The following is a 24829-nucleotide window of genomic DNA, read 5'->3' as shown; positions in this document are numbered from 1 at the left end:
TGACTCTTTAGCTCTAATAAAAGTGCATATTTTCGGTTTTCAATCACCTCCCACTCCCATTAGCCACACAAGCGTCGAGGAATTTTTGGGAAAGTGGTTTTGGATTCTAGGGACGAATACCGTTCTAGGCGAAAAAAGTCCACTGGAAAATGCGATCGATTTCGGTAGGTTGCTTTTCAAAACAATCCTTCCGTACATATCCATGCATAAATCGTAGATCTGTCGACTTTTTCTGCATTTTTTTTGTTTTTCTTTTTTATTTTCTTCCACATCATTGTGATCAAAACAAAATTGTTGTAGTTAATAATAAAAACGTCAAAAATAAATGCAACGTCTGGTAAAATAAAGTCGGAGTGGTTGAAATACAACGATAATCTCCTTCGCATCTAATTTCCACTCTTAATGTCCATCCAGCAAAAATAGCATTGGATTTTCCAGATATTTTCTCCAAATTTCACTAAAGCTTGCCATAGTTACGCCATCAATTACACGATGATCGGCTGACCAACTGACGCTCATTATGTGCGCCTTGATAATTTCATCGTTCTTACCGAAGCGTGGAACAATCTGATTGTTAAATTTCCCAATGAGTTTACATTACTGTGGCAATTCAGAAATTTGTACCTTCGTCTTTCCCATCGCTCCGATAGCAACTTGTGGTGCCATAATGCACGGATGCGTATATGTTCCACCAATCTACGATTTTAAATTAAATTAAGGCGAAAACATTTAACAAAAATCTTCACTCACAATTCCAATGTTTGAAAGAGAAAATGTTCCGTTTGCGAAGTCCTCCGGTCTCAGTTGACCCTTCTGTGCTTTCTCTTGCAACTGATTCAAATCGGATGCTATCTGAAATACGGATTTACTTTCGCAATTTTTAACATTAGGCACAACTAGTCCTTCAGGTGTAGCCATTGCAACGCTTATGTTGTGAGCACCCTTGTACAGAACGCTTTCATTGGCAACGTCTAAGGAACTATTTAAAATTGGATATTTAAACAGAGCTAATGATGCGGCTTTGATCAAGAATGGCATGTAGGTCAGTTTAACGCCACGTTCAATTGCTTCAGCCTTCAGATCGTCCCGAAGTTTTACCAAATTGGTCATATTCACTTCATCACTGTAAGCGAAATGAGGAATTTTCTGTGAGGTAAAGAAAGTGATCGAAAATATGAAACTCCTGAACGACTGAATGTAAAATACTCATAGCCTTACCAGCGATTCTGTCATAGATTTGAACATTATCTTTCGAACGCCTTTAAGTTGTTCAACACGATCGGCAACCACTGGTTTTTGAGTGACCGGCACCGGAACCGAACCGACTATCGTTGGATGAGGCTTGTTTGTTCCAGGTGGAACTAGATTTAGATACTCCAACACATCACCTTTGAGTACTCTTCCTTGACGTCCCGTTGCCGGAACTTTGGTTAGATCAACCTTGTTTTCCATAGCGATTCGGCGCACAGCAGGAGTGGTGAGGACTTTGACTCTAGCTGCCAATTCTAAAGCTACAGGATCTGCTGTTGGCTTAACGTCATCCTCGCTAGACGAAGACGAACTAGAACTGATTTCTTCGTCTTCGTCAGCTACGTCGAATTCCAGCAACGGTTTTCCGACTAATGCTATCTCGTCAACAGTATGGCACAATTTAGTGATTTTGCCATCGTATCGGCTAGTTATCGTTACGGAAGCTTTGTCACTTTGAACTTCGCAGAGATTGTCGAATTGTTCGACCGTATCTCCCACTTTTACATACCTAACAACAAAAACATATAATTAGCAACAGAAGCTTCGCATAGTTGGGCGACATTTTCTCTGTACCATTCCTTTACTGTAACCTCTCGAATCCCTTCTCCGATATCGCTCAGATTAAATGCAACTTTCCGTTCCAGTTGTAATGTTGTTGTAAAATTTCTATTGAGTCTCTGGAATGAAATTGCAAAATGGATTTTCAATACAACTAAGATTGTCATCGTTGCCGTTAAACAAGGAAGCCGTCTGCAAAATGATAGCAAAAGTCTTTTTTTTATGGGGCCCATTAAAGTTCATTTGCCAGGGCATGCAAATTCTAATCTAGTCCTGCTTAAGTCACATTTTAAACAAAAGAAGTAACAGATGATTATTTCATAGACCCTTGCCATTTTGAAAGATTTGGGTTGTTAACTGTACTTCGAACAGGGGTCAAAGCACAGCACTGCTACCAGCACGAACATAGAAAATATTCGGAGGCTGATGAAATCACAGAAGGCACTGCGTTTATGTTATACAGATAGATCACTTGTTTTCATCGTTGTGTCAGTTAAAACATACAATACAAACAATCCTAAGCGGACCCGCTCTAATCATAAGTTTACCGTTGGTGGCGGTTCAATAAAAATCCCCAACTTCCTACTTGTAAGAAATGTTATCCACAATGTGAGACATTCATAAAGAACGTCCGCAATTCACTGGTTACATGTCAGACAGAGTTATAACTCGAGAAATTTTTGGAAGTTAAATTTATGCTCTGCCCTTTATTTAGGGAGTACTTGGATGGAGTCATACATTTCACATCTCATAAATTCATATTTATGTACCTCCATAACTCCAATGGCCTGTATGACAGCACAGAGTTAAGAAACGTGTCTATGTGCCTAATTCTAACATAGCCTTCGCCTTCGTCAAAAAGTAAAGAACGGGCAATAGCTCAAAGTTGAAGATTAATTTACCATCTGCCTTTCACCTCACTATTTTGGTTTCTATTTCATTTTTTCATCAATAGGATGATCTGCTGATTAGTTCTTTATCTCCACAGCGCAGTCGATGTCTATGTCTAAGAGTCGCTGAAAACATAGCGATTAGTCCGTCAGGTACATAACTTTCTATATCGTTTCCTCGCTGTTATATCTGGTGTAGTCTGCACATATGATATAATCATTTTCACACACAAAATGATAATTTAAAACAAAACACACGTATACAACGCAATGCAAAATAAAATGTGTGAAAATGGATACATAGCATAGCATACATACCGAACCGAGTTACAGTCGTTCATTATATCGGAATATGTATGTAAAATTGAGTGTTCTAATTAGTGTATGCGAATGTGGGATATGCCACAACACTTTCTTATCAAAAAAATAAAGAAAAATTCCACGTGAAACGCTTACATAAGTAGAACTCGTATGCCAAATTTGAAATTAATAAAATTGAACCGGCACATACATTCCTCTCGATATGGATAATATGGTTGCAAGTTGATTCGAACGCTATAAAATGGTCCCAATCGACGTCAGTCATAGCACTGCGGAACAGAGCTGTGCCTAAATGCATTTTATAAACCGCACTAAAACTTTCAGAGTATAGTGACTTTACAGAAATCGTTTAGTGACAACATTTTGTTAATTACATTCACTATAAAATCGATGCAAATACACCGAGTTCGAGTTGATACGATGTCGATATCAACAACCCAATATTTTAGGGAATATTCCACTTACTTCGTTAAACAGTAGGTCGCGATTTCTATGCACCAAAATGCGTTTAGCAAAGTTTGTGGAATGTGTACGAAAATAAGTTGCCATGTTATTAGGTGCGTAAGCAACACAAGCCGAACGACAGCGATTTTGATAAAGACTGACTGACAAACAATCTGTTCTCTTTTTTTCGTTCTTCGATATGATAACGCGTTCAAGTCACAACATACCTCTATATAATACCAGTCACACTAACAACTAGTTGCGTTTGTGTTAATTTTGGCTGGACGTAAGACGAATATTATTGTTTATAAGTATTTGTTGAAGAAGTTTGCAATGTGTGGTACGAACTGACAATTTTCGATTGATAATAATTTGATTAAATACTTAAGCGGGCTCGTATCCCATTATGCAAGACGTAGCGTGTTGCTATGATAAGGAGATACAAGGTTTGCTTTGAAGATGGTTACTAAAAGTCGTAAAGTTTTACAGACGGCAGCAGGTCATACAAGACCGGTATAAACATTTTTTGGGATCGAACTGTGACGCATGTTTCCCTTTATAACCGTCTTAGTTTAGTTTAGATTTCTAAAAACGGCAATCATTAAATCTATTACTTCATTTGTGTTCCGTGTACCCTAGCGGATTTATCACCATCGCATGTTTGTATAACGTAGAGTCAAACACATACACCAGGGCCTTTTGCTCTTGTGAGAGCCACAGTCAAGCTTATTTCAATAAAGATTCACCTGTTAAGTATCAACCAAAAGAGGTCTTTTTGTTTCATCGTCAATATTTCACACTTTTGATGCGAAATCTATTACTTCAATATTTTCATCGTCCATATCGCTAGTGAGTTTAAGAACATCAGCCAGTGCTAATCGTCAAAAGTGTCAGTTTTAGTGCTTGTTCGTTCAAATACCAGAGTAATTTAGCATTTAGTATGTACTGTACCTGCATGATGTGATGGTTAACACGTATGTTCACCACTACGAAATTGAGCTGTCCGATTTGTAAACCAAACACAGCTGATTGAATCGGTTTTTTATCGAGTGAAAGTTGAGTATTGAGCTTTCGCACAGCTTTTACCGGCGAATCCGTTATTAGGAGAACTACAGGTAGCCGGTAATAGTACTACTTTTGTTCCTAGTACAGAGATGACACTACTAGGTTTTTCGGTCATCTTACCACTAATATAAAAAGCTGGCTATTTTATGCGAGTGAGTAACAATGCTGCCTCCAAGGTTTTAACTATAGCCACACCGAATGTACTCCCTAACTAGAAACTAGAAGCGATAAAGGCACCTTATGCGTTCAAAAACGTGTTTATCATTATGTATTTCCAAAGCGACAACTGTGTATACATTATAAACAATCATTTGGTTTTTCCATAAATCAGATGTCCATGTGCAAGTAGTAAATTAAAAGGCCACAGTTTGTAACACTTAAATGATCAACTTACCAATAGGAACCATTATCGTAGGCTGTACTACGTTTTCTAAAAACAATTTGCTGCACTCATTCTTGGAAAGCTGAAATGTCCAATTTTCTCAATGCGGCAAAGACTTTTGATTCATAAAAACTTTGATGGAAACATACACAAATTGATAAATACTTAAATGCGATTGCAGGCGCAGATCCACTTCGTCTGACAGTTTGGGGGTCTATTTTCTCCCCTGTTAAGATTTCACTCCTGCGGGAATTTTTCATTTTGAAGCAAGAACACCGTTCTAAAGTAACATTGTTTCCCTACAAACCTAAAAATATTTTTTTCCAAGACGTCGCCAATGAAAAATTTACCGTTGAAACCCAATTATCACACAATGCTTTAAATATGAATAGGTAAATGTAGAAAGCCGACAAGTTATATTAGCGAATTATAAGAAAAATGTTCGTTCGTTTTGCTTCGATTTGATTAACATTGTCACCCTTCGAAACGAAACTAAACAAATGAAATTTCATTTTTCTTATGATTCACTAATGTGCGTTATCTCCTTTCTGCTATTCAAATAGAACCAATAGCACCAATTACTGTGATCCAATTCTGTGTTGGTAGTGAGTCATCGACAGGTGGAACTTTTTGCGTTCGTCGGGTTCCGTAGAAAAAGTGATTAGCAATTATATTCGCCGATGACTAGGGATTGTGAAGACTGAATTCTTTGAGACAAATATAAAACACCGAACGAATCACAATATGTAATACTTTTAATAAAATAAAAGTACAAACACCGACCAGGTGCATACTGGAATGATTTACAATTCGAAAAATGTACAGACTTGAATATAACTTTGGAACAAATAATAAAAATAGAAAAAAACAAAGAATACAAAGTGAAAATTGCTTTTTACAAGGTACTATAGGTACCATCATCACTCGTAGGTCAGTGCTAGGAACGTATCTTTCCGTGCCTTGTACTCATTGTATCTTGTTTGGGCGAACCTGAAACGAAAATTCGGCTTAGAAACATACCTCCGGTCAGAAAGAAATTATTTCCACACTTTTGCCATTCCTGTAAAATGGAGTTCCAAGTCTTGCACTTTAGAAACAATTCTGATCTTAACCTAAGCCCTAGGAAAATATTTTCGTCAAAATCTCGTAAATTTCCTCAATTTTTCCAAAATTTATCCCTAAAAGCTAAGCCCTGGCTAAACTTACTAGTTGCTTCGAAAAAGGTCAATCATCGGACAGGCAAAATTACCAATCGTGAAGTGTGGTTCATTAACTTACGTCACAAAATCGAAATCAATCGTCGAATGCTCGGCCTGAATAAGTGCCCACACAGTCCACAAAAAGTGTGAGGCCAATGCAAATTTATTGGTTTGTACATACAGCACGTTAACGTCCCGCTCAGTGACACATTTTTCCGGTCCCAGGTACACTTCTAAGTAACTACGCAACCATTTCAGCTGAAACTCTTTCGACGGATAATGACGATAATCGATCACATCCACCCCTACAAGATTATCATACAAAAGGTGATTAGGCTAGTCGGCACACAATGTTGAGGATGACAACATACCAGCAAATTCCGTGAAATGATTCCCAATATCGAAAGCTTGGAAATTCTGTCCAGCATATTCGTAGTCAATAAATGTTATTCGATCCGTTGACTTTTCATAGATAACATTGCCTAACAGCAGATCATTGTGACAAAATACTATTGGACTGTTTAGCGCCGCTAAATGTTTGTAGAGTGCTGCAAATTCATCTTTAAATTGACGGATTGGCAAAAAATTTGCTTTTACCCTGGAATAGAAACGGACAAAATTGTTATTCAGTTGAGGCAGAAGGGGCAGAAGTAAAGCACTGAAAGTATTCTCAAATGATTGGAATTATTGGACCATGGTTTAAAACAGCAGATAAGACACCTCTCTTGTCTGTTATGCGGTATGATTCGTTTTGGCAAGTAGTTACCTCTATTTGTTAGGCCGTATTGTAATTAATGTAGGAAGGATTAGGCAGAAGAACTGTCGTTAGTATAGTCGCTTAGGCAGTAAAAAAACTTTCAGATTCAGGGATCGGTTTTACAACAAAAATTCCGAACTACCTAGCTCTTATGTAGCCTAATCTTTGTTGATGGATTGCCGAGAAGTATACATCGATACAAATCGTACTTTTCCATTTTCCATAAAAGAAATTTGTTCCATACTTTCGTATCCCCTTCAACGTAAAACAAAAGCGAGCGAAGCCGTTTTTTGAGACAAAATCTCCTCAATCCAAACCCTTAAAACATGACTCACACGAATAGCGTTCATAAGCGAACTTTTGAAGCTTATTTCTGACTGAGTCATTCGAACAGCTCAAAGAGAAAAGTTACGGAGCAAACAGTTTTCATGTCAGGTGTAACTCAGGTCTGGTGCGCTCGACCTATTTATTTTTACCCGACAAGGCTTGTGATATTTACTCGTTGGATAAGTGCACTTTCAAATCGGACTATTGTTCGCCTTATTTGACAATAAATTAGCATCTACGGTACGTTGCTGATTGGTTAATCAAATTATAAACGCACATCAAAATGCAACTGAAATGGCATGCATATATGTACGACAATGTAGTACAAGACTGCAAGTTCACTGATTTTATGCAGCTGATATCAATTTTAAAAGAAGTGACAGTTCGTCTAGACGTTGAAGCATTCCAAGATTTTTTTTTACGAACTAACATGGAAACAAATAGATCAAAAAACCATTTTTCGACCTGCTTGCACTGATTGTATCAGTGAATGGTGTCTGGTAATTACCATAAAAATAATCTTTTTTTTACCTGGTTGCATGTTTGCAATGGGAGATAACGAAAGGTAGCAAATTTCAGCAACGAAACAGAAAACAAAAATGCCAAGTACCGATCTAAATACTCACGGTATAGATACCCCCATACGCTATACCAATCTCAACTCGATTATCTCTTGCATTCTGTCGTACCCCATGTGTATACTGGGAGTAAAAACTCACCTTTCATCTATCCGACTGTCACTGTACGTTTCCGGCAGTATATCTAAAAATTGTTGAACTTTACCCCAAAGCATTGGCTGATCATCACTTCCGCAATCGATTTGTATTTTATGCATATCCGCCATATGTCTAGCTATCAAAGACCAGACTTGCGGCTCGGCAACCGTTTCGGATGTAAGCGTCACACCTGGAACATATTCATACGCTAAACCGTTACGGAATATCGCATATAAGCACGGCGCAAAGCCATGTGAATGTAGCATCTGAATGTTTCGCGTTTCGGCTTTTCGATCGATAAGTAAATCGGTTTTATTGCCGTACACACGCACTAAGACGACATCCTCCGGAACGGTGGTGGACATTTTCGCGATATCGGTGGTTTGTTGGGAATCCGGTGACGATGATTTTGAGTCCGTGTGAAAACAGCCAACCAGTTTGTTTGTTATGCCATCTGTGAACAACTGAATTCAGTTACGTTTGTTACTAAAAATTTTTTGGTTGTGGAAAATTTTTGGATTTCACGTGTCGTGACTCATTGGGCGATGCGATGATTTTCTCGTTTAGTAATTGCTTAGCGTCTTCGAACGGATACTAAATTCATTGAAATATTTAAATTATGTCTATCACAGTAATCCGACCTGAAGCAGCGCTCCGAAATTCTATAAATCTTTTAGAATTACGATAACGGATTTATCTGAGAAATTTTCTCGTCTCGGAGAATAGAATGTGTTTCAGGATTGAAGAGAACCAACTAATGGAATCAGTTGGACAGATTTTCGGTTAGTAGTATCCCCTCTAATGCATAGATATCATCCCATAAAGAACAGACAGATAACAACTATCAACTACGCGTATGTTGTACAGCGTATCGACGAGCATTGTTATACTGTAAAATGTAAAATTTGTTAGATAATCGCCTTTTCTATACCGAATGGTGCGATACTGTAGCTCCATTTTTAACTATTTCAAGATGATTGATGTACATAAATACTGAATTTGTGGGTCAATAAGCTATCACATTCGTATCGACAATACTTGCGCGTATCAGAATTCGTGACTGCTTTATGAATTTGAAATTATCTCAAACAGCCAATGTTTACTTGGAATGACAAGCAGCAACGAGTTACACATATTATAATTCGCTGATTCGACGTAAACAATTTTTTTGTTCTGTACGAAAAACCTTTTGCTGATTATATTAAATTCCACGTGATCGCAACCACTCGTCAAATTATGTATATTTTGAGAATAACGTGCGAATGGTCGAGTTAGCTTAGATATGCTAATACTATTAGCCTGATAGTGTCTGAGTTGCAACTCCAATCATTACTCTCGACAGTCAGTTTTACAGTGCTAGATGGGTATGGTCAGTCCAGGCCTGCGTTTTTATAAATTATGTTCTAGCGAAACGAAACGAAAATCTTAGCGGTTGGACATTCTAGTGGAATTGCTCTGGCAGACATCTACTGCTCACAACTATAAATTCCTTTACATAATCAGAAACATGTGCGACCCGTGATATTGTTTAGTTAAACTGTTTGCTGAACCAGTTTCTGTTTTTGTTTTCAATTCTTTACGATTTGGTTCTGCATCTGAACTGACTGACACTTATTCACAAATGTTCTGCAATTCTGCAATGTAGCGAAATGCAATTATTCTTATTGAAAATTCCACATGACTACAGAGTTTCTATTTATGGAAATGTAATGATTTCGTGACCAATTTTAACTCTATTTATAGAGCCAATCAGGGCCGGACTAGCTACCCAAACCTTCTTTGGACGTTGAATGACGAGAATTTTTAGGAAACTCTTTGTTCATACATGCCTTTCAGGCATCATAGTCTGAATCTGGAGCCAATTTATGTTTCACTGAGATATAATATTTCGAATTAAAATACTCCCTTGACTTATAACATGGTTCATGAGTTGAGTTTTTATAGTTCATAGCATAGAACAACGTTGTGGTTGTTGCGGGAAGTTAAAAAAAAGTTTATTACAAAAATTATTGATAAACGAGACATTTAACTCAATTTAAGGCGAGTCATTTTTGCAAAAATTTTGAAGTTCGTCGATAAATTATTAGCCGCACGATTGAACCAAGGTCACGTTAGATAGTGCTAAAAATAGAGAGCTCACCTGCTTCTACAGAACTCTTTTAAAACTCTCTGTTGATCTCAGATGATCCTTTTTGAAGAAAAGCTTACGTTAAGTTGACTAACAGTTAGCGTATAATACAAATGACTGATTGAAGAAGTATATCAACAGGTTCATCATTCCTTTATTTACATCGAAATGATTCATTACTTGACACTAACTTACACTAATTATAATTTGAGCGAGGCTTGATAGTAGATATAATTGCTACAGCACAATGAGGTGTTATGTGACATGTTACGTTTGGAAATAGTCGTTTAGACGAGATAGAAATTCCTACTCGTTAAGTTGAAAGTAGGGGGTTAGGCATTTAAATGTGAAGAACATTACAACAAGAACAAATTAAAGAGCTTCAAGTGAAGAAAGGGTATTTGGAAGGAGAAGATTAATTTTTCACATGAACCATGTAAATACGTCCTGTGATGGCAAGTCATACACTACATCGAAGAATGTTAAATGAACCTCCACAACCTAGTGTGGTAAGAACCTATTACCAAACAACCAGGTAGCGTGCCGTTTTCCCAGCGCTTGATAAGCATTAATATAAAAGAAATTGTTTTTGAGAAATTTAAATCGATTTCTCAAAATAGTCCTTACACTGCTCTGCCGTAATTTGCATAAGAGACTCAGTGAAAATTTTAAACGAAAGAATTCTTTTGTTTAAGGTTTTCACTAAGTCCATCATGAAAATTACGTCAGCCTCGATATACAAACAGTCTGATTGTAAGAAAAGTTCTCACGAGATTACTAAACCTTAGTTGAAAAAATTAACTAAAACAGTTGACAACAAATCTAAAGATTCGTATTTTTCCATCAAATTGAACGAGTAATAAACTCTCTTATCATATTTATTGCACAATAAAAAAAAACACCGACTTATCAGACGAAATACTCTCATTATCCCCAGCACCTACAACGACAGTTTCATGGAAATCTCATTTTGTTTACTTTACTTTGTCGTTCTAATCAATTATGCAAAGGTACAGAAATATATCGAAAACTCGTTTCTATAATGTTTCTATCCGTCGTTTATAAAACAACTCTTCAAATTGGCGTATTTTTATGAAAATTACGATAATCATGAATAATCAGCGTTTTGTTTCAATTTGAAAGTCACGTCACGTAATAAAACACACAAAAAATTCTGAATAACAAAAAAAAACAGAAAAAAATCGACTAACCTTGAACTTAATATTGTCATCGTTCCATGTTGGTCTAATAACTTTTAAAACCTCCCGAGCTCCTTCAAGGACATTGTTTTCATCTATCGTTAGTGGTATCGTAGCGACTTCATCGTTCGTTTTCGGCGAACTATTTTGATAGTTGGATTTTTCAATATTTTCGGTGCCCATGATTTTGAAAATCAAATTATAGCGGCAATCACAAACAATTTACGGTTAAAATTTAAAAATGATCGGAAAATCAATAAATTAAAATTAAGTACAACAATCACACCGATTATATTGCACAAGGGCGTTTTTTGTTCTTGTTGTTGTTTTATTTTGAATGAGCGATATATTCTTAGATCGACAACCGACGTGGACAACCGTTTTCATTCAATAATCGTATGAATTTTCTGAACACTTGGTTTTATTCTAAAATACCTACTCACGAACATTTAGCTCTATATTTGTATGTTGTTTTTCTTTTCGAAATGCCTTTTCACAACCAAAATAATCACCAAATAATGAATTGTTATATGCGATATCGAAATTTGAATAACACGCTTTGAAGAAAGGTATCGAATGACTAGCGTTTCATTTAAGGTTTTTTTGATGTTTTTATTTCATGTCTGTGTTATTTTTTGAAAAGCAAATAAATATAAACACTACCGAAAATTGCGAACAAGAATGTAAATTTCGCTCAGTCCGTTGACACATGATTCAGTTACGTTCGGTACTAGATTTCATTTGACTGCTAGAACAAAAGAGTGAAAAAAGACCGCGCCATATTTAAAAACCAAATTTAGGATTTTATGAGATTATAAAGTGTCTTGTCTTTATATAAGGAAGGCGGTCGACTCAAGGTATTCCGGAAGTAACAACTTTGTTTTTTTCAAAGAAATAAAATTACTTTGACAATTCACGCAATTAGCGTAAATTTTACACAATCTGTTCATGCCATGTGATTCTAAACACTTTTTTTTAAACATTTTGGTTCACAGAATTTGAAAACAAGTCACTTTCTTAACAAAACTATTATGAAAAATCATCAATATGTCGAGCAAATTGCGTAGATTCAGTGAGTCGGCCTGTAGAGGCGCCACATTTTTTATGGTACTTATAGGACCTTTTTTAAAGAGTTAAATTGTCGTGATCGAAAAGCGGAACGGGAAACCTAGAATAGATCAGGCTCTTAAAAAAAGGTTTGCAGGTTGTTTCAAAACATACAACATACAACATTCTTAACATAAATATCTAAATATTTCTTTATGGATTTTGACTTTTGGTTGCTACACACGCGGAATTTTGAAAACCAAACATTTTCTGTTTCTGTGCTTTCCTTGAGTTTCTGATTTCTCCATATAAAAATACATGTAAAATTCGCAAACAACCAGCAAAGCGCGAAACAGAAAATGTGTCGGTTTTCAAAATTCCGCGAGTGTAGTTGGAAAATTTTGACCGTCCGCCCCGCCATACAAAAAAATTCGAATAACTTCGATTCACTTTGGTGTTTAGGTTGGACAGTATAACACTGTCGGTTAGGCACGACTGAAAACTAGCATGTATATAGTATGTTGTCGAAGTAGGTGAACTGTTTCGTATGGATGTAACGGAGAAGTTTAAGCCATTTTATGCATATAAATACGGGTGGTAGTGGTAGGTATTTATTATCAAACGAGCCGTCAGAACAGTCGGAGCGTTTGCTGCGACTGAGCCCCGTACAAACTCGTACATCTATTGCGCACGTGACCCTACTTCGTCCGTCGCCCTACTCTTACCGTAAGCCTATTGCGCCCGTAAACGTCGTAAATTTCTTATGCAATGTGTACGTCTTAAAAATTGCGCATAGCGCAATTACGAAGCCCCGTACGACGTTCCTTTCAAAAGTAACACAAACTACACTTCCCACTGATCAGTGATTTTGGAATTATCATTTTCACCTATTTATATTGATTTTACAAAAATCCAAAATGGCGGCCGACGGCCATTTTGTTACGAGGTGGAAAATACAACGGCTGCTTTACATTCATTAGTACCTTTCAAACAAAAAAAAAATTCATGAAATTCGGTTAAATTTTACTCGAGATATTAACAAAAAACACCACCTTCACTGTACGGCCGAGTAACCACATATAAGCTCACTCCCAGAGACCTAGCTCACGCTCCGGTAAACCGAATTTCATAAACCCTGATTGGTACGGTCAATACCTATCTAATAAATCAAAATCCATCTAAATCCGTTCAAATTTGACTAACCTACAAGCAAAAACGGATTGCCGCCCTGTACCTAGTTCACACCAAGGGGTCTAACTCACGAGTCGGTCATCCAATTTCCAAATCTTTGGAAAACGTTAAAGCACTTATGGGGCCCCAGCTCTGGAGGGGTCGATCCAAAATCGCCCATCTTCGAACTTAGCCTCACTATTTCAACTACCTTTCAGGGAAAAAAAAAATTTGAAATCGGATTTGATTTACTCAAGATATCGACGTGACAGACGGACAGACGGACAGAAGGACAGAAGGACAGAAGGACAGACGGACAGACAAAATTTTTATTGCGGATTCGTTATCTATGAACATAGGCAAACACTTTGCCCTTACCGTCTGCTTCGAATTCCATCAATTACACACGGCATCGTAATCCTATAAGCCCCTTCGTACTTCGTACGGGGCTAAAAAGAAAGTTGGAAGCTCTACGGTACTACACTAGAAATTCTTGAGAATTATCTAAAAATTGTCCATAATTTCCCGAAGCACACTCAATCGTTGAATCCAATTAATAATTACGAAATTTTTGATTTTAAAATTGATTCTAAACATTCGATTATACTATAATCCTTAAATTACGCTACAGACGGAAAAAGTTACACCAGCAGTCAGAACTCCAACCTAGATTAGCTCCATCTGTTGTTTAATTACTACAGTGGCGTAAAGCTGAAAGCTACGATGTGAAGTGAAGCTTACTCAAGTTTAATAATTTAAAATGTAGATGTCGGTACTAATCGAAAAACTGCAACTTTTAGTTACTGTGAGATCGTTGTCGAGATGTATTTAAAAGTTGTACTGTTAAGGCTTATGGATAAATTAACTTCAGACTTCACCTGACTTTAATTGACTTGCACTTGTCTTAAGTTAATTTAGGTTCTTATTGTGTTTTACGAGCGGAAAACGTGTTTATGACAAAATACAATTCTGGAAAAGTGTTTCTGGCTCCAATGTCTCACAGATTAGATACTTCAATGACAACATTAGTAACAGTCTGGATAGGATAAACTACTTCATTTCATAGCTAGTGACTAGTTAGGTAACGAACCCGGTCCGGTTAATTTTCTAATAAGAAATTTTCTAAGGAAAGGTTAGAATGAGAACAAGAAAATTGTGGAGTCGAAACCAACGAGGTAATTTTTGAGGTCTGTTCAACAGAGTTCTTTTCACGATTTTCCTTAATTTAGTATCTAGTACTATCGTACACTTTCGAAAATTGTCGCTATAAGTCTGTTGAAATCTTAAAATGAAAAGTGATAGTCGTAAAAAAATGCAGGGGTCAATCAATCCCAATCACGATGTTCAGGAAGCGTCGCAATTATAGAAAATCGTAGTTTACATCATTGTTAGAAATGTTTTATTTTGCCAAATGTTAGGGTTACGGTTACACCTCGTTTCTTGCTCAAAATAGTCTCCGGGAAATGAGTTTTCGGGGGGACAGTGAATAAATGCATTTCAATCGTCTAGATACGACATGTTCCATTACTTAGCTAATATAGTACCATTGTTCACGTACAGATTCATTTAAAATTTAAATTCTGAAGCGTAATTACGACGTGAGTTATCAATGCCTGTTAATTTCTGAATTCAGTAATTTTTTGTAGTAATTTTTCTAAGAATTTTATGGAATTTTTAAGAATTAAATTCCGAAAAAATAGGCCCTGATGCCTACGAGCGTCGAGAAGTAGTAGCACTAGATACTTCTAATGTCGAACTACACATATACGCTACACTGGTGTATACGAGGTTTATCACAGTAATTTGCTGTGATCTCAACGATATTTTTTTTTACCTTTTTTACGAGTCGTATGGTAAAATAAATGCTAAAAAGATTGGAATCACAAGGCATGTTTGCAAAAAAAAATTGTGTAATTGAAGTTCTGACTATCATTGGAACTATTTCCTGTAAATGTTTTGATATAATAAGCCGGATTTTACTGATTTTTATAAAGATTTTTTTTTTATTATTAATAATCTACCCCCGGTTAGTTCATGTCATTCATATCTTTACTATTTATGAGGGTTGGGTTGATCTAGACGTTTTTCATCAAATGTTATAATATGGAATGGAATAACACAACCAGAGCGCACAGTTTTTTTTTCATCTCTTCTCTTTCTCCATATAAATATATGATTTAACAATGGAACGAAAAGAAGGTCCATTTGCCATAATAGAAAACTAAACAATTTCGTGTGTTTGCGAGGGATAGATTAACTTTTATCAATTTATCGGATCTTTCTCGGTTCGGGGTCATTGATATGTGATATATTTTGAAATCCGCCTTTTTTGTTTGTTTATTGTTTGTTGTTTTTTTTGCTAACGAAGTTTCAAGTTCAAAATCTTGTAAAAATTTTATACGGTAGCTGAGTCACATAAAAAAGTGAATTTGATAGTTTAGATGTTTTGTTTCCCCGACATTATTACATAAGAGGAGAGAGCGAAAGAAATTTAAAAATGAAACCCCCAAACAACGAAAAAAAATAGATTTTTTTTAGGATACGATTTCATCCAGCAAAAAAAAAGATTTTCATTTCAAATTATCCTCTTTTTTGTATTGTCATCAATTTAGCGATCCATTTATGTACATATTATGTGCAATAATGAGTCTCGTTGAAGTTTTGTTCAAAATCATTTCTATTTGTTATTACCGATCAAAACAATAAGATACGGACGGTTGTGTTCCATCATATGCATATATAGAATGGTAACCATACCATATACGTATATTATGATGTACACCCCTCCTGTAACCCCGGCGAGAGTATTATGCTGTTTGCATTCATTTAACATATTTTCCTATCTTTCGTATAAATATATAAAGCTATTGTCGATGCATCTGTAATGTGTGATATTACTTATAGGCATGAGAGATCCCTCCGTGAGATAAATCATTCACCCTACTCGGAAACACACTGAAAATCAAAACAACAATAGTTTTGGGCTGTCGTTGGCCACATTGATGTTATGTTTTAAGGGTTGAATAACATGTATACCGAGGAAGAAGTAGAAGTAAAAAAAAATTATCAAAAGCTTATAAATAAATGAAAATATTTTGTTGGGAGAGGCTGTAGCTCCGAAAAACAATTTTTTCTATAAATAGAATTCTATTCACAGAAAGAAGAAAATTTATTCTGCACATATTTATGTACAATGTACATGAACTAGACGTCGAAATGGACCTACATATCTCTCGATTAATGACAAACATTGATTGAGCATTCATTGGCATTTGGACTAGAATTGACAGACAACCAAATGGCTTTCTATTTAATGTTTAAAAATTTCGATGTATTCATAAATTAAGTAACGCTCAAATTTTTAATAATATTTTTAACATTTTCATAATATTTTGGAGGTGCTTCCAACACTTTTGTTGAGCAAAAGAACAGAGCCGCATTATTCAATGGGCAAAGAGATCAGAGCCCAGGAAATTTAGAAATTTAGGCGCTCAGAAGTGAGAAATCAAATGTTTTGAAATTAGAAAACCACAAAAACTTTCCGATCGCTCCGTTCGCGATCATTAACTCACTACTTCAGTGTCACATGCCCAGGACGCTAGAATCCTAAATCCGGCCCTGCAAAAGAACACTTCAACTTCCTGTTTGCTACAGAAAAAAAAATAACCACCGTCTATGAAAATAGTGCCATGTAAACCGAAAGTGACTGATCAAATGACCTGATTCTCAATGTAGCTGTCCATAAATGAGATGCTTCTTCCCTGTTGACAGAAACTCTCTGAGTACCATTTTTACCAAGATATTCCACTTCAATTAAAATCTAATATGACGGCTATCGGCCATTTTGTTAGGGAATCGGAAACAGCACCACCGCTTCACGATTTTTATGATTTTTCCTAAATGTAAGGAAAAATCATAAAAATCGGATAAAATATTTACTCGAGATAGAAGCCTTCACTACCTTCACTATACGACCGAGTAGCCTGACTCAGATCTGTACTTGAGCCCCAACTTCCTATATTGAACGTTGTTTTTGGTGGCATAATTTCGCAGATAATGTGAACCTTCCCAGTCCTCTAAAAAATCACTTCTCCGAACCTATCTCAGGACCTAATCGGCCGATTTTGTACATCTTGTAACTTAGACTAGCATCAAATGCATTAAATTTTGTCATTACAAAATTGTTGAAAAATTTTTAGATGTCGGATGGCCTTTGTACTTCGTGCTGGTTTGAAAAGTTAAATTAAATGTGGAACATTATAATCAGTCACATGTATGAATATCAGCGCCTTTGTTTACATTTTTGGTGATGTATACATATAATTGGAATCGATTATCGATTCTTTTATTCAATTGAAAAATTATTTTCCAGCACACAATTCTGAGTATCTTTTCTCTGCATTTCATCCTAATTCTAGTCTTCGTTCGATTTCTACTTCAAAAATGTACAAAATTACTACAAAGGACCTCGGCTTCTGGGAATCTCGCCCGGAGTGATTCACAACTATGGCATTTTGTAAAATGAAAATATCATTTTGTGACGCGTGGCAGCACTTAAGAGTGATATCGCCAAAACATCGAACAAAATCAGACATTTTGGGACAAGGGGTTACGGATATTATTGAGTTATAGCTCATTCGATTCGTTGATTGGATATATAAAGTAACTCTTTATTTTAGTTTATTTCACTTCAGATAACAATTTTATTGAAAATAAATATTGAATAACCCAACAAAAAGTCCAAAAATGCTTCATACCAAACGTGGATACATCGAGGAACTTTTATTTTAGTTGATCTTACTCCTATCAGCAATAAATAGTGAATAACAACAGAAAAAAACGAAGAAAAGCGATAAAATTTCGTCGATTTGGGGTGGAATTCCACGAAAGTCGCTCCAACCCTTTGCAGTGAAACTAATCCAAGGATATTTTTCCATAGTATGGTACTACTGAGATTAGGCTATCTTACCATGTATACCATGTGTCACTGCAGGCGGTCAAGGACTCGGGAAAATCACCTACTTTTACACCTAAAATCATTGATATCACCAACAGGTCAACGTGGGCCTGGTGGTGTGTATAATCAAAACGTGCGTCTTTTCAAGGCCTATAAGGCCAGCTTAGAAAGTTTTTTCTCAAAATTGTTTCACTCGTCTCTTCGCAATAAAATGATTTTGAGGCTCTTTTGGCAGACCCTTACTTCATGACCTCGATCGTCGACAACAAAAGAAATTTCACCAAACGTAGTACTACGTTTTACTTGCAACAGTTCAACGAATCGAATGAGCTATAACTCAATAATATCTGTGACCACTTGTCCCCAAGGCTGTTCGAAGATTTGGCGATATCACTCTTAAAAGCTACAAATATGTATGTATGAGCATTTTTGTTTCTATATAATTAAGAAGAGTAATTTAAAAAAAAATCCAAGTGGCAATTCAAATGTTCGTCTTTGAAAATCGCTGCTCGAGATGGATAGGACAATCCCATAATCTCCTTATTTAATAATTTGTTTTAGTTTGAAGCTGTACTAAGTTATGTACATGAAGATAATCAAGCCGATAGTCTCAAAATAATGTGTTATAATAATAAAATCGTTAGGAACACACTATGACCACACAGAGTACCGAATCTATTTACATTCAATTGAATTGTTTTTCCCCCTATTGAGCATTAACTTAAAGGTCCTTTTCATGTCTATTACCATCCAGTTAAACAAAAAGGAAATATTTGTGACTGGCCAGACCATTGACCATGATGTTATATAGAAAACGAACACCTCAACACAATCATGACTTTTATTGCTGTTGTGTAATACCATTTACATTTTCGTTCGGAAAGATTTGTAAATATTTTTTTTTGTTCGTACCTTTGTCATGCCACCGTATATAATGTTCACACCTGCCCACACTTTATTGTAAGCCGTATTGTGCATTAAACGCACCATGATATGCGCATAATAGTAAATCCGTATAAAAAAAATGTGACTAAATCAGAGCGGATAATGGCTATATATGCAAAAAGCTCTCTAGCCTGAAAGTCTGATGATGTGTACTAAATGGATAGATATAAAAAAAATCACAAAAAATATGTTTCGTCTGATGTGCAAACAACAATGGAATTGTCACTTCCAATAATTATAATGAATGCTCTTTTTTCCCGAATCGAATAAACACATTAAACATCACGCAACACTGCAACGTGCGTGTGTGACGAAAACATGGATTTGGATTTTTATTATTGCTTTATTAAGTTGTGGACATTAAAACATCTTGATTCACGCACGGGATTTTATTACTTTTCTGTGTGCATTTGTTGAGAGAAATTTGTTGGAACTTTTGCCGAACGCGTTGTTCATCTGCTATTGACAGTCACAAGACAAAATATGTTGAGCTTCCCTTTGGTAGCAAAATGTTCTCTGAAACTAGAAAACATTTAAACAACAGACGTAGTAGATCTACTGATCTACTGATCTACTGATCTACTGATTTATAATAGGAAGGATTGAAAATTGTACGTTAAGGTAAATATGGTTATCTACGAGGGAGAAGTTTGTTTTGCGAGCCGATGCCGAAGGATAGAAACCCTCTAAAGGTAGACACATTTTCCTACAGAGACGAAAGGAATTTTACTCAACAAAGCATCAAATCAAGACCAAAATCAAGGCAAAATGAAGTAACGTATGATTCACGCCCACTCCTCTGAATAAAAGATAATTTCAAAATTCAATTGTTATGGATTAAGTCATGTTATTCCTTTCCGACCAGATTCACTCTTCTTTGTAAATGTAAATAATGCTAAACTTTTCCCTTGTGTTTGCCTAATCAGTACCTAAAGCGAAGAGACGCAGACCACCTTCCTTTGTTAATTACAGTAGCTTCTTTGTGGAAATTTAATGGAGTGGATCCATTGTATGTGCACCGAAACACATTAACAAGTTCTAGAGTCGATATCAACCGGTTCCTAAAACAAAATTTTGCTTCAGATATACAGTCGTTCAATAGCCAGAGATTTCGGATAGTTTTAAATCCTTAAGGTCTTTAGGTCTTCTTGCCTTGATAGCTATCCAATCTCAAGTCTGAGACTGATACAGTGCTGAAGCAGTTAGTTTATACATTGAAAGTAGCCCGGATAGTTATTAAGAATCACCTTTTCTGAAATCCAGTTAAAAATTGACATCTTTTACGGCACAATAAACGATGCCTAATGCCTAAAATTGTTAAATAAAAAAACCCAAAAGGCGCTGACCTAACGATCTCGTTCAACCCACAAATAGTATAACGCACATTTTCGAATAATTAAATTCTTCAAATTGTAGTGAGATATTGTGCTAGGGTAAATTTCAATAATTTTTCACAACTATCGGGAGCAGGCCCCGTCTCGCTAACAATAGGTGGTTCGGCTCAGAAGACTTCTAGCGACGAACATAAACTTTCATATATTCTGTTCTAGTGTAGTTGAGGTGCCAAGACCGCAAAAGTGCATCGGAATTTACCTGATAATAAAATCCGATGCGCCCATATATGGTCAGTCCCAGTCTGATCGGGAGTTTCATATGTAACGTTACATGCATTTTTGTTCTTGCGAGTATTTAAATCTATCCAGCTACTATATACACATCTAATAATAAGAAAAAAATTAATTTACAATATATTCGTCGTGGATAGATGGAACTAAACAGACGTATAATGGAAAACTTATTTAAAAAATATTCAAATTTATTTTAATTTGCATAACAACCATAGAGCCTCTTCATGTGTGTTATACTTTACAAGTTCATTCATAACATAAAGTAAATGCCCTCATCTCATTATATGCGACTGTCGAGCATTAAATGCATATACTCTAAATAAAAACCCATTGCCTTTCCATTGTCGAATCTGGAGCTACAAAACAAAACAAGACGATACATAACTACTTTTTGAGACAAATAAACGGAAACGGAACGTTGGTCTAGCAAATATTTTTGTGGCCACATGGACTCTTCAAGACAAAAGTGATTTGGGGTGAATGAAAAAAAGGAAAAACTTGTTTTTTTTCTTTCGGTTGTTTTATTGAAACGATTTATCAAAAAATTTACCCATTCGTTTTTCGGTAAATCAAGATTGCCGCTGTCCATTGTATACGAATAAAAAAAAATGTTTTGCAGAATGAAGTTATAAAAATTTGAATATATATTGGGCTGTTGGAGCGAATTTGTTCGAGAGTTTGTTTAGCATTTATATATGATTGTGATTTATTCATAGTTTTGGTTCTACTTATTGACCTCTTAGAAAGACATTCAGGCTAATTTTTTTTGGGATTAATATTTTGAAAAAGGAATTTGTTCCAAGTGATAATTTTGTTTGGATAGCACATTTTAGGAACTTTAAATAATGTCGTTGTTTTCGAGAGCAATTTAGACACAATGTTTGATCGAAATGTTCTAATTTCCTATATTGCTGACCCTTGTATTGTTCAGTTTCAGCTGCACGAACCAGTTTTAATGCTAGTTTGCTAAGTAAATAATTGTAACCGCCAGCAATATTACGAATTAAATTAACAATTTATGTTAGAGCACGCACTGGTCGCAACTGTTCCGTTATAATACCAATGATTATTGGTTGGTAGGTCAAACGTAGTTCTTCTTTTTTTTTAAAAATCAGCCAAAACGACTCACCTAACTATTGTGTAAGAAAACATCACAAGATTAAACTAGGCAACCCAGGTCCAATGAGGTCTGTGGTTCCGCTGCAGCCATAAGGTCTTCACTACCTATCGTTAGGACAATATCGAGCACTTTTATCTTCCTTCGATATTGTCCTAACTATCGATAGTGAAGTCCTATGGAGTTATTATTTGAACTCACAGCATCCTAGATTCCTGCTGCACCAACAACTGTCCCATTACCAAACTGATTTTTTTTAGAAACGGCTGCAGCGTAACGGATACGTTTTTTGTACTCAGGGCGCCGCACCGAGACCTATCCAACGTACTATGCCACCATTTATGTGCATTACAAAAGTTTCAAATTGTTGTTTAGTCAGACGCATATGAACCTTAATTGTTATAATGTTAGAAGAAGACTGTGTTATGGCCAACACACACTATCATCTAGTGTCAGTTGGGAATATGATATTTCTATTGTTAAAACCGGTTTTAATCGATTTTAGCTGATTTAAACAATAGAAATAGCGTATTCCTGATGACACTAGAAGCTAGCCTTTACTGGCTGAAAATTTTGATTTCATCTAGCACATGAAACGATCTTTCTGTACTCATTCATTAAACTTGAACGCAATGTACATATGCAGTCGTTCTACATTTATTGCCCATTTACCATCGTTTTCCACTATTAATTTTCCTATTGTCCTCCAACACATTACGATGCGAAAAAGATGTACCACTGACAACTGCTTAAATCAATGTGTTCAGCATTGTTGCCGGTAAATTGAAATGTTAAAAATAAAAGGAAAGGACTCCTCTGTAATACCTTTGAAATGCAATTTGACAATATGAAGCTTGGTTAACGTCAAACTGGGAACATGATAATGTAACAAGCATTCTGCATTGTTTGAATACATCAGTAACCGAAACCACTTTATACAATATCGCCACATTTAAAGTTAAAATTCCGAAAATACTTGCACAACATCCTCGATTTGAACCACAAAGGACACAAACAGGCACACCAAAATTGTTATACATATATATTGCAATATTTTACGGCTCTTCAAACAGAAATTCGACATTTTTATCTGCACACATGTAGGACTCATCGTATTGTTCATGTAACAATATAATTTAGGAATCTTTTTCGTGTCATTACTAACTGAAATATGTCGTCAGTTGGGTCATTTATGTAGCTTGTTGGTGTTTTTTTTTCTCTGTATATTTTATGTGTCTGGAGTGCTAGGAGACATACAAAATCACAGAATTGTGCATTGTCCGAATATATTCGTATAGAAAAAACATTTAAAATTCATTTGAGACCATTGCGGTCAAATAATTTATTGTCTAAAATAACAATTTGTTGACTCTATATATGCGTTGGTTGGTTTTTTTTCTCTTCTTTCAAATTATATTTATTTTTGGGAAGTTGTACGTTGGTGCCTGCCTGTAGCACCAATTAGGACACCACAATCTCTAGTTAAGTGTAGGGATATGTTGGGTGCAGATTGTTTTTGAAATTAAACAGATAAATTTCGATGAATTGAACTGGCTTTCGAGAAAATTAATACATTTTGCCATGTGCGACCGATTGTTCTCTTTTTTACTTTTTTTTAAGAGAAACATTTCAAGACACAACCGCTGACTTCAGTATTATCCATATGGCAAATCTAAGTTTTCGTGAATTTTAATCGATATTTAGTTTTAATTTTATCGAAGTCATTGCGCTCCGCTATCATCTTTCTTGCAGGCCAATTTCGTAATTTGATGTAGAATTTCATATCCCAACCAAAAGGTGTTGTTTTTTTTTCCTTGAATAAATCACTCAAATTAAATTTTTCCCGGTAAAAAAAAATTATTAAGATCCTCACCCCTTGGCAATTTCCTAGCCTACATTTGTGCGCAAAAATATTCGTTTTTTGATGATTTCTCTGAACCAATTTTTTTTTAGAAAGTAAAACCATTAAAGCATGCAAAAATGTGTTACTTTTAAGGGAAAAATTGGTTTGTGGTCGATAACTTAACCCACTTGGAGAATCCTTTGCAAAACACATAAATTTACACATTTTCTCCAAGTGCAATAAGTTATCATCCACAAACCAATTTTTCTCTTAAAAGTAAAACATTTTTGCATATGGTTTTATTTTTTCAAAAAAAGATTTTGGTTCAGAGAAATCAATAAAAAAACGAATATTTTGCGCACAAATGTAGGCTAGAAAATTGCCAAGTGGTGAGCGCTCTTAAATGACATCGATGTTTTGCTGAAAAGCATACATTTGGGCGTTCTTTTAATACTGGATGTTAGTTTACTTTTGATATCTTTCCACCAGAATCCTTTTTCAAAAATATTGGACCACGAATGTGTTAGCTTTCAACCGAAAATAGTTTAAGAAAATTACGTCCTGCATACCGACTTTGCTTAACCTGAGACGAAAAGCTCTGGAGGGCACATTGCAAAAACCGAATTCCCTTTCAAATACTCCAACTTTTAAATAAAGACTCTTCGGAGCAAAAAAGAAGAAAATCTGTTTCGACCTTGAAAACTAGCAACCATTTTCAGATGCATTCGCTAGCCTCTTAAGAGGCATCGGTGCTTTGCTAAAATTGTAGCATATCTTTCATCAGAATTCTTTTGAAAAAATGTATGACTGCAATAACGACCGCGAATGTGTTAGCTTTAAATAAAAATTAGTTCATTGACAGTTTACCGAAATTTTCATAAACTG

General features: G+C 35.7%; 2 protein-coding genes and 1 long non-coding RNA gene across 5 annotated transcripts; all 3 read right to left on the bottom strand.

Moving 5' to 3' along the window:
- Positions 1-245: 245 nt before the first annotated feature.
- On the bottom strand, positions 246-3712 carry LOC119068983 (lipoamide acyltransferase component of branched-chain alpha-keto acid dehydrogenase complex, mitochondrial). The gene is made up of 6 exons (XM_037172853.1): positions 3486-3712; positions 1825-1928; positions 1219-1759; positions 751-1146; positions 625-696; positions 246-567 (listed from the first exon to the last, which is right to left on the bottom strand). The coding sequence occupies exons 1-6, from the start codon at positions 3567-3569 to the stop codon at positions 400-402; spliced, it is 1365 nt and encodes a 454-aa protein (XP_037028748.1). The 5' UTR covers positions 3570-3712; the 3' UTR covers positions 246-399.
- Positions 3713-5656: 1944 nt separating this feature from the next.
- LOC119068989 (ethanolamine kinase) lies at positions 5657-11917 on the bottom strand. Of its 3 annotated transcripts, none has more exons than XM_037172861.1 (5): positions 11250-11917; positions 7914-8374; positions 6482-6708; positions 6190-6415; positions 5657-5901 (listed from the first exon to the last, which is right to left on the bottom strand). In XM_037172861.1, the coding sequence occupies exons 1-5, from the start codon at positions 11418-11420 to the stop codon at positions 5832-5834; spliced, it is 1155 nt and encodes a 384-aa protein (XP_037028756.1). In that variant the 5' UTR covers positions 11421-11917; the 3' UTR covers positions 5657-5831. The 3 variants fall into 3 exon arrangements, with proteins under 3 accessions (XP_037028756.1, XP_037028758.1, XP_037028757.1); XM_037172863.1 differs by having other exon boundaries at positions 7914-8364; positions 11250-11908; XM_037172862.1 differs by lacking the exon at positions 11250-11917 and adding an exon at positions 10945-10981 and having other exon boundaries at positions 7914-8364.
- Positions 11918-16932: 5015 nt separating this feature from the next.
- Positions 16933-24211, bottom strand: LOC119069001. Its single transcript, XR_005086257.1, has 3 exons — positions 24200-24211; positions 22072-22077; positions 16933-17085 (listed from the first exon to the last, which is right to left on the bottom strand). It is a non-coding gene; the product is annotated as an uncharacterized LOC119069001 (long non-coding RNA).
- Positions 24212-24829: the final 618 nt, after the last annotated feature.

The sequence above is a fragment of the Bradysia coprophila genome (assembly GCF_014529535.1).
Source record: "Bradysia coprophila strain Holo2 chromosome X unlocalized genomic scaffold, BU_Bcop_v1 contig_20, whole genome shotgun sequence".
Lineage (NCBI taxonomy): Eukaryota > Metazoa > Arthropoda > Insecta > Diptera > Sciaridae > Bradysia > Bradysia coprophila.
The sequence above is the reverse complement of the archived record's forward strand: the minus strand, read 5'-3'. Positions and strand labels throughout refer to the sequence as shown.

Coding starts and splice junctions, on each gene's coding strand:
- LOC119068983 (XM_037172853.1), bottom strand. CDS start 3,569: ATGGCAACTTATTTTCGTACACATTCCACAAACTTTGCTAAACGCATT. Junction 1,929..3,485: donor GCGACCTACTGTTTAACGAA/GTAAGTGGAATA, acceptor ATTTCATTCCAG/AGACTCAATAGAAATTTTAC. Junction 568..624: donor GAGCGATGGGAAAGACGAAG/GTACAAATTTCT, acceptor TTTAACAATCAG/ATTGTTCCACGCTTCGGTAA.
- LOC119068989 (XM_037172861.1), bottom strand. CDS start 11,420: ATGGGCACCGAAAATATTGAAAAATCCAACTATCAAAATAGTTCGCCG. Junction 8,375..11,249: donor ATGACAATATTAAGTTCAAG/GTTAGTCGATTT, acceptor AACTGAATTCAG/TTGTTCACAGATGGCATAAC. Junction 5,902..6,189: donor ATTGATTTCGATTTTGTGAC/GTAAGTTAATGA, acceptor TTTTCGTTTCAG/GTTCGCCCAAACAAGATACA.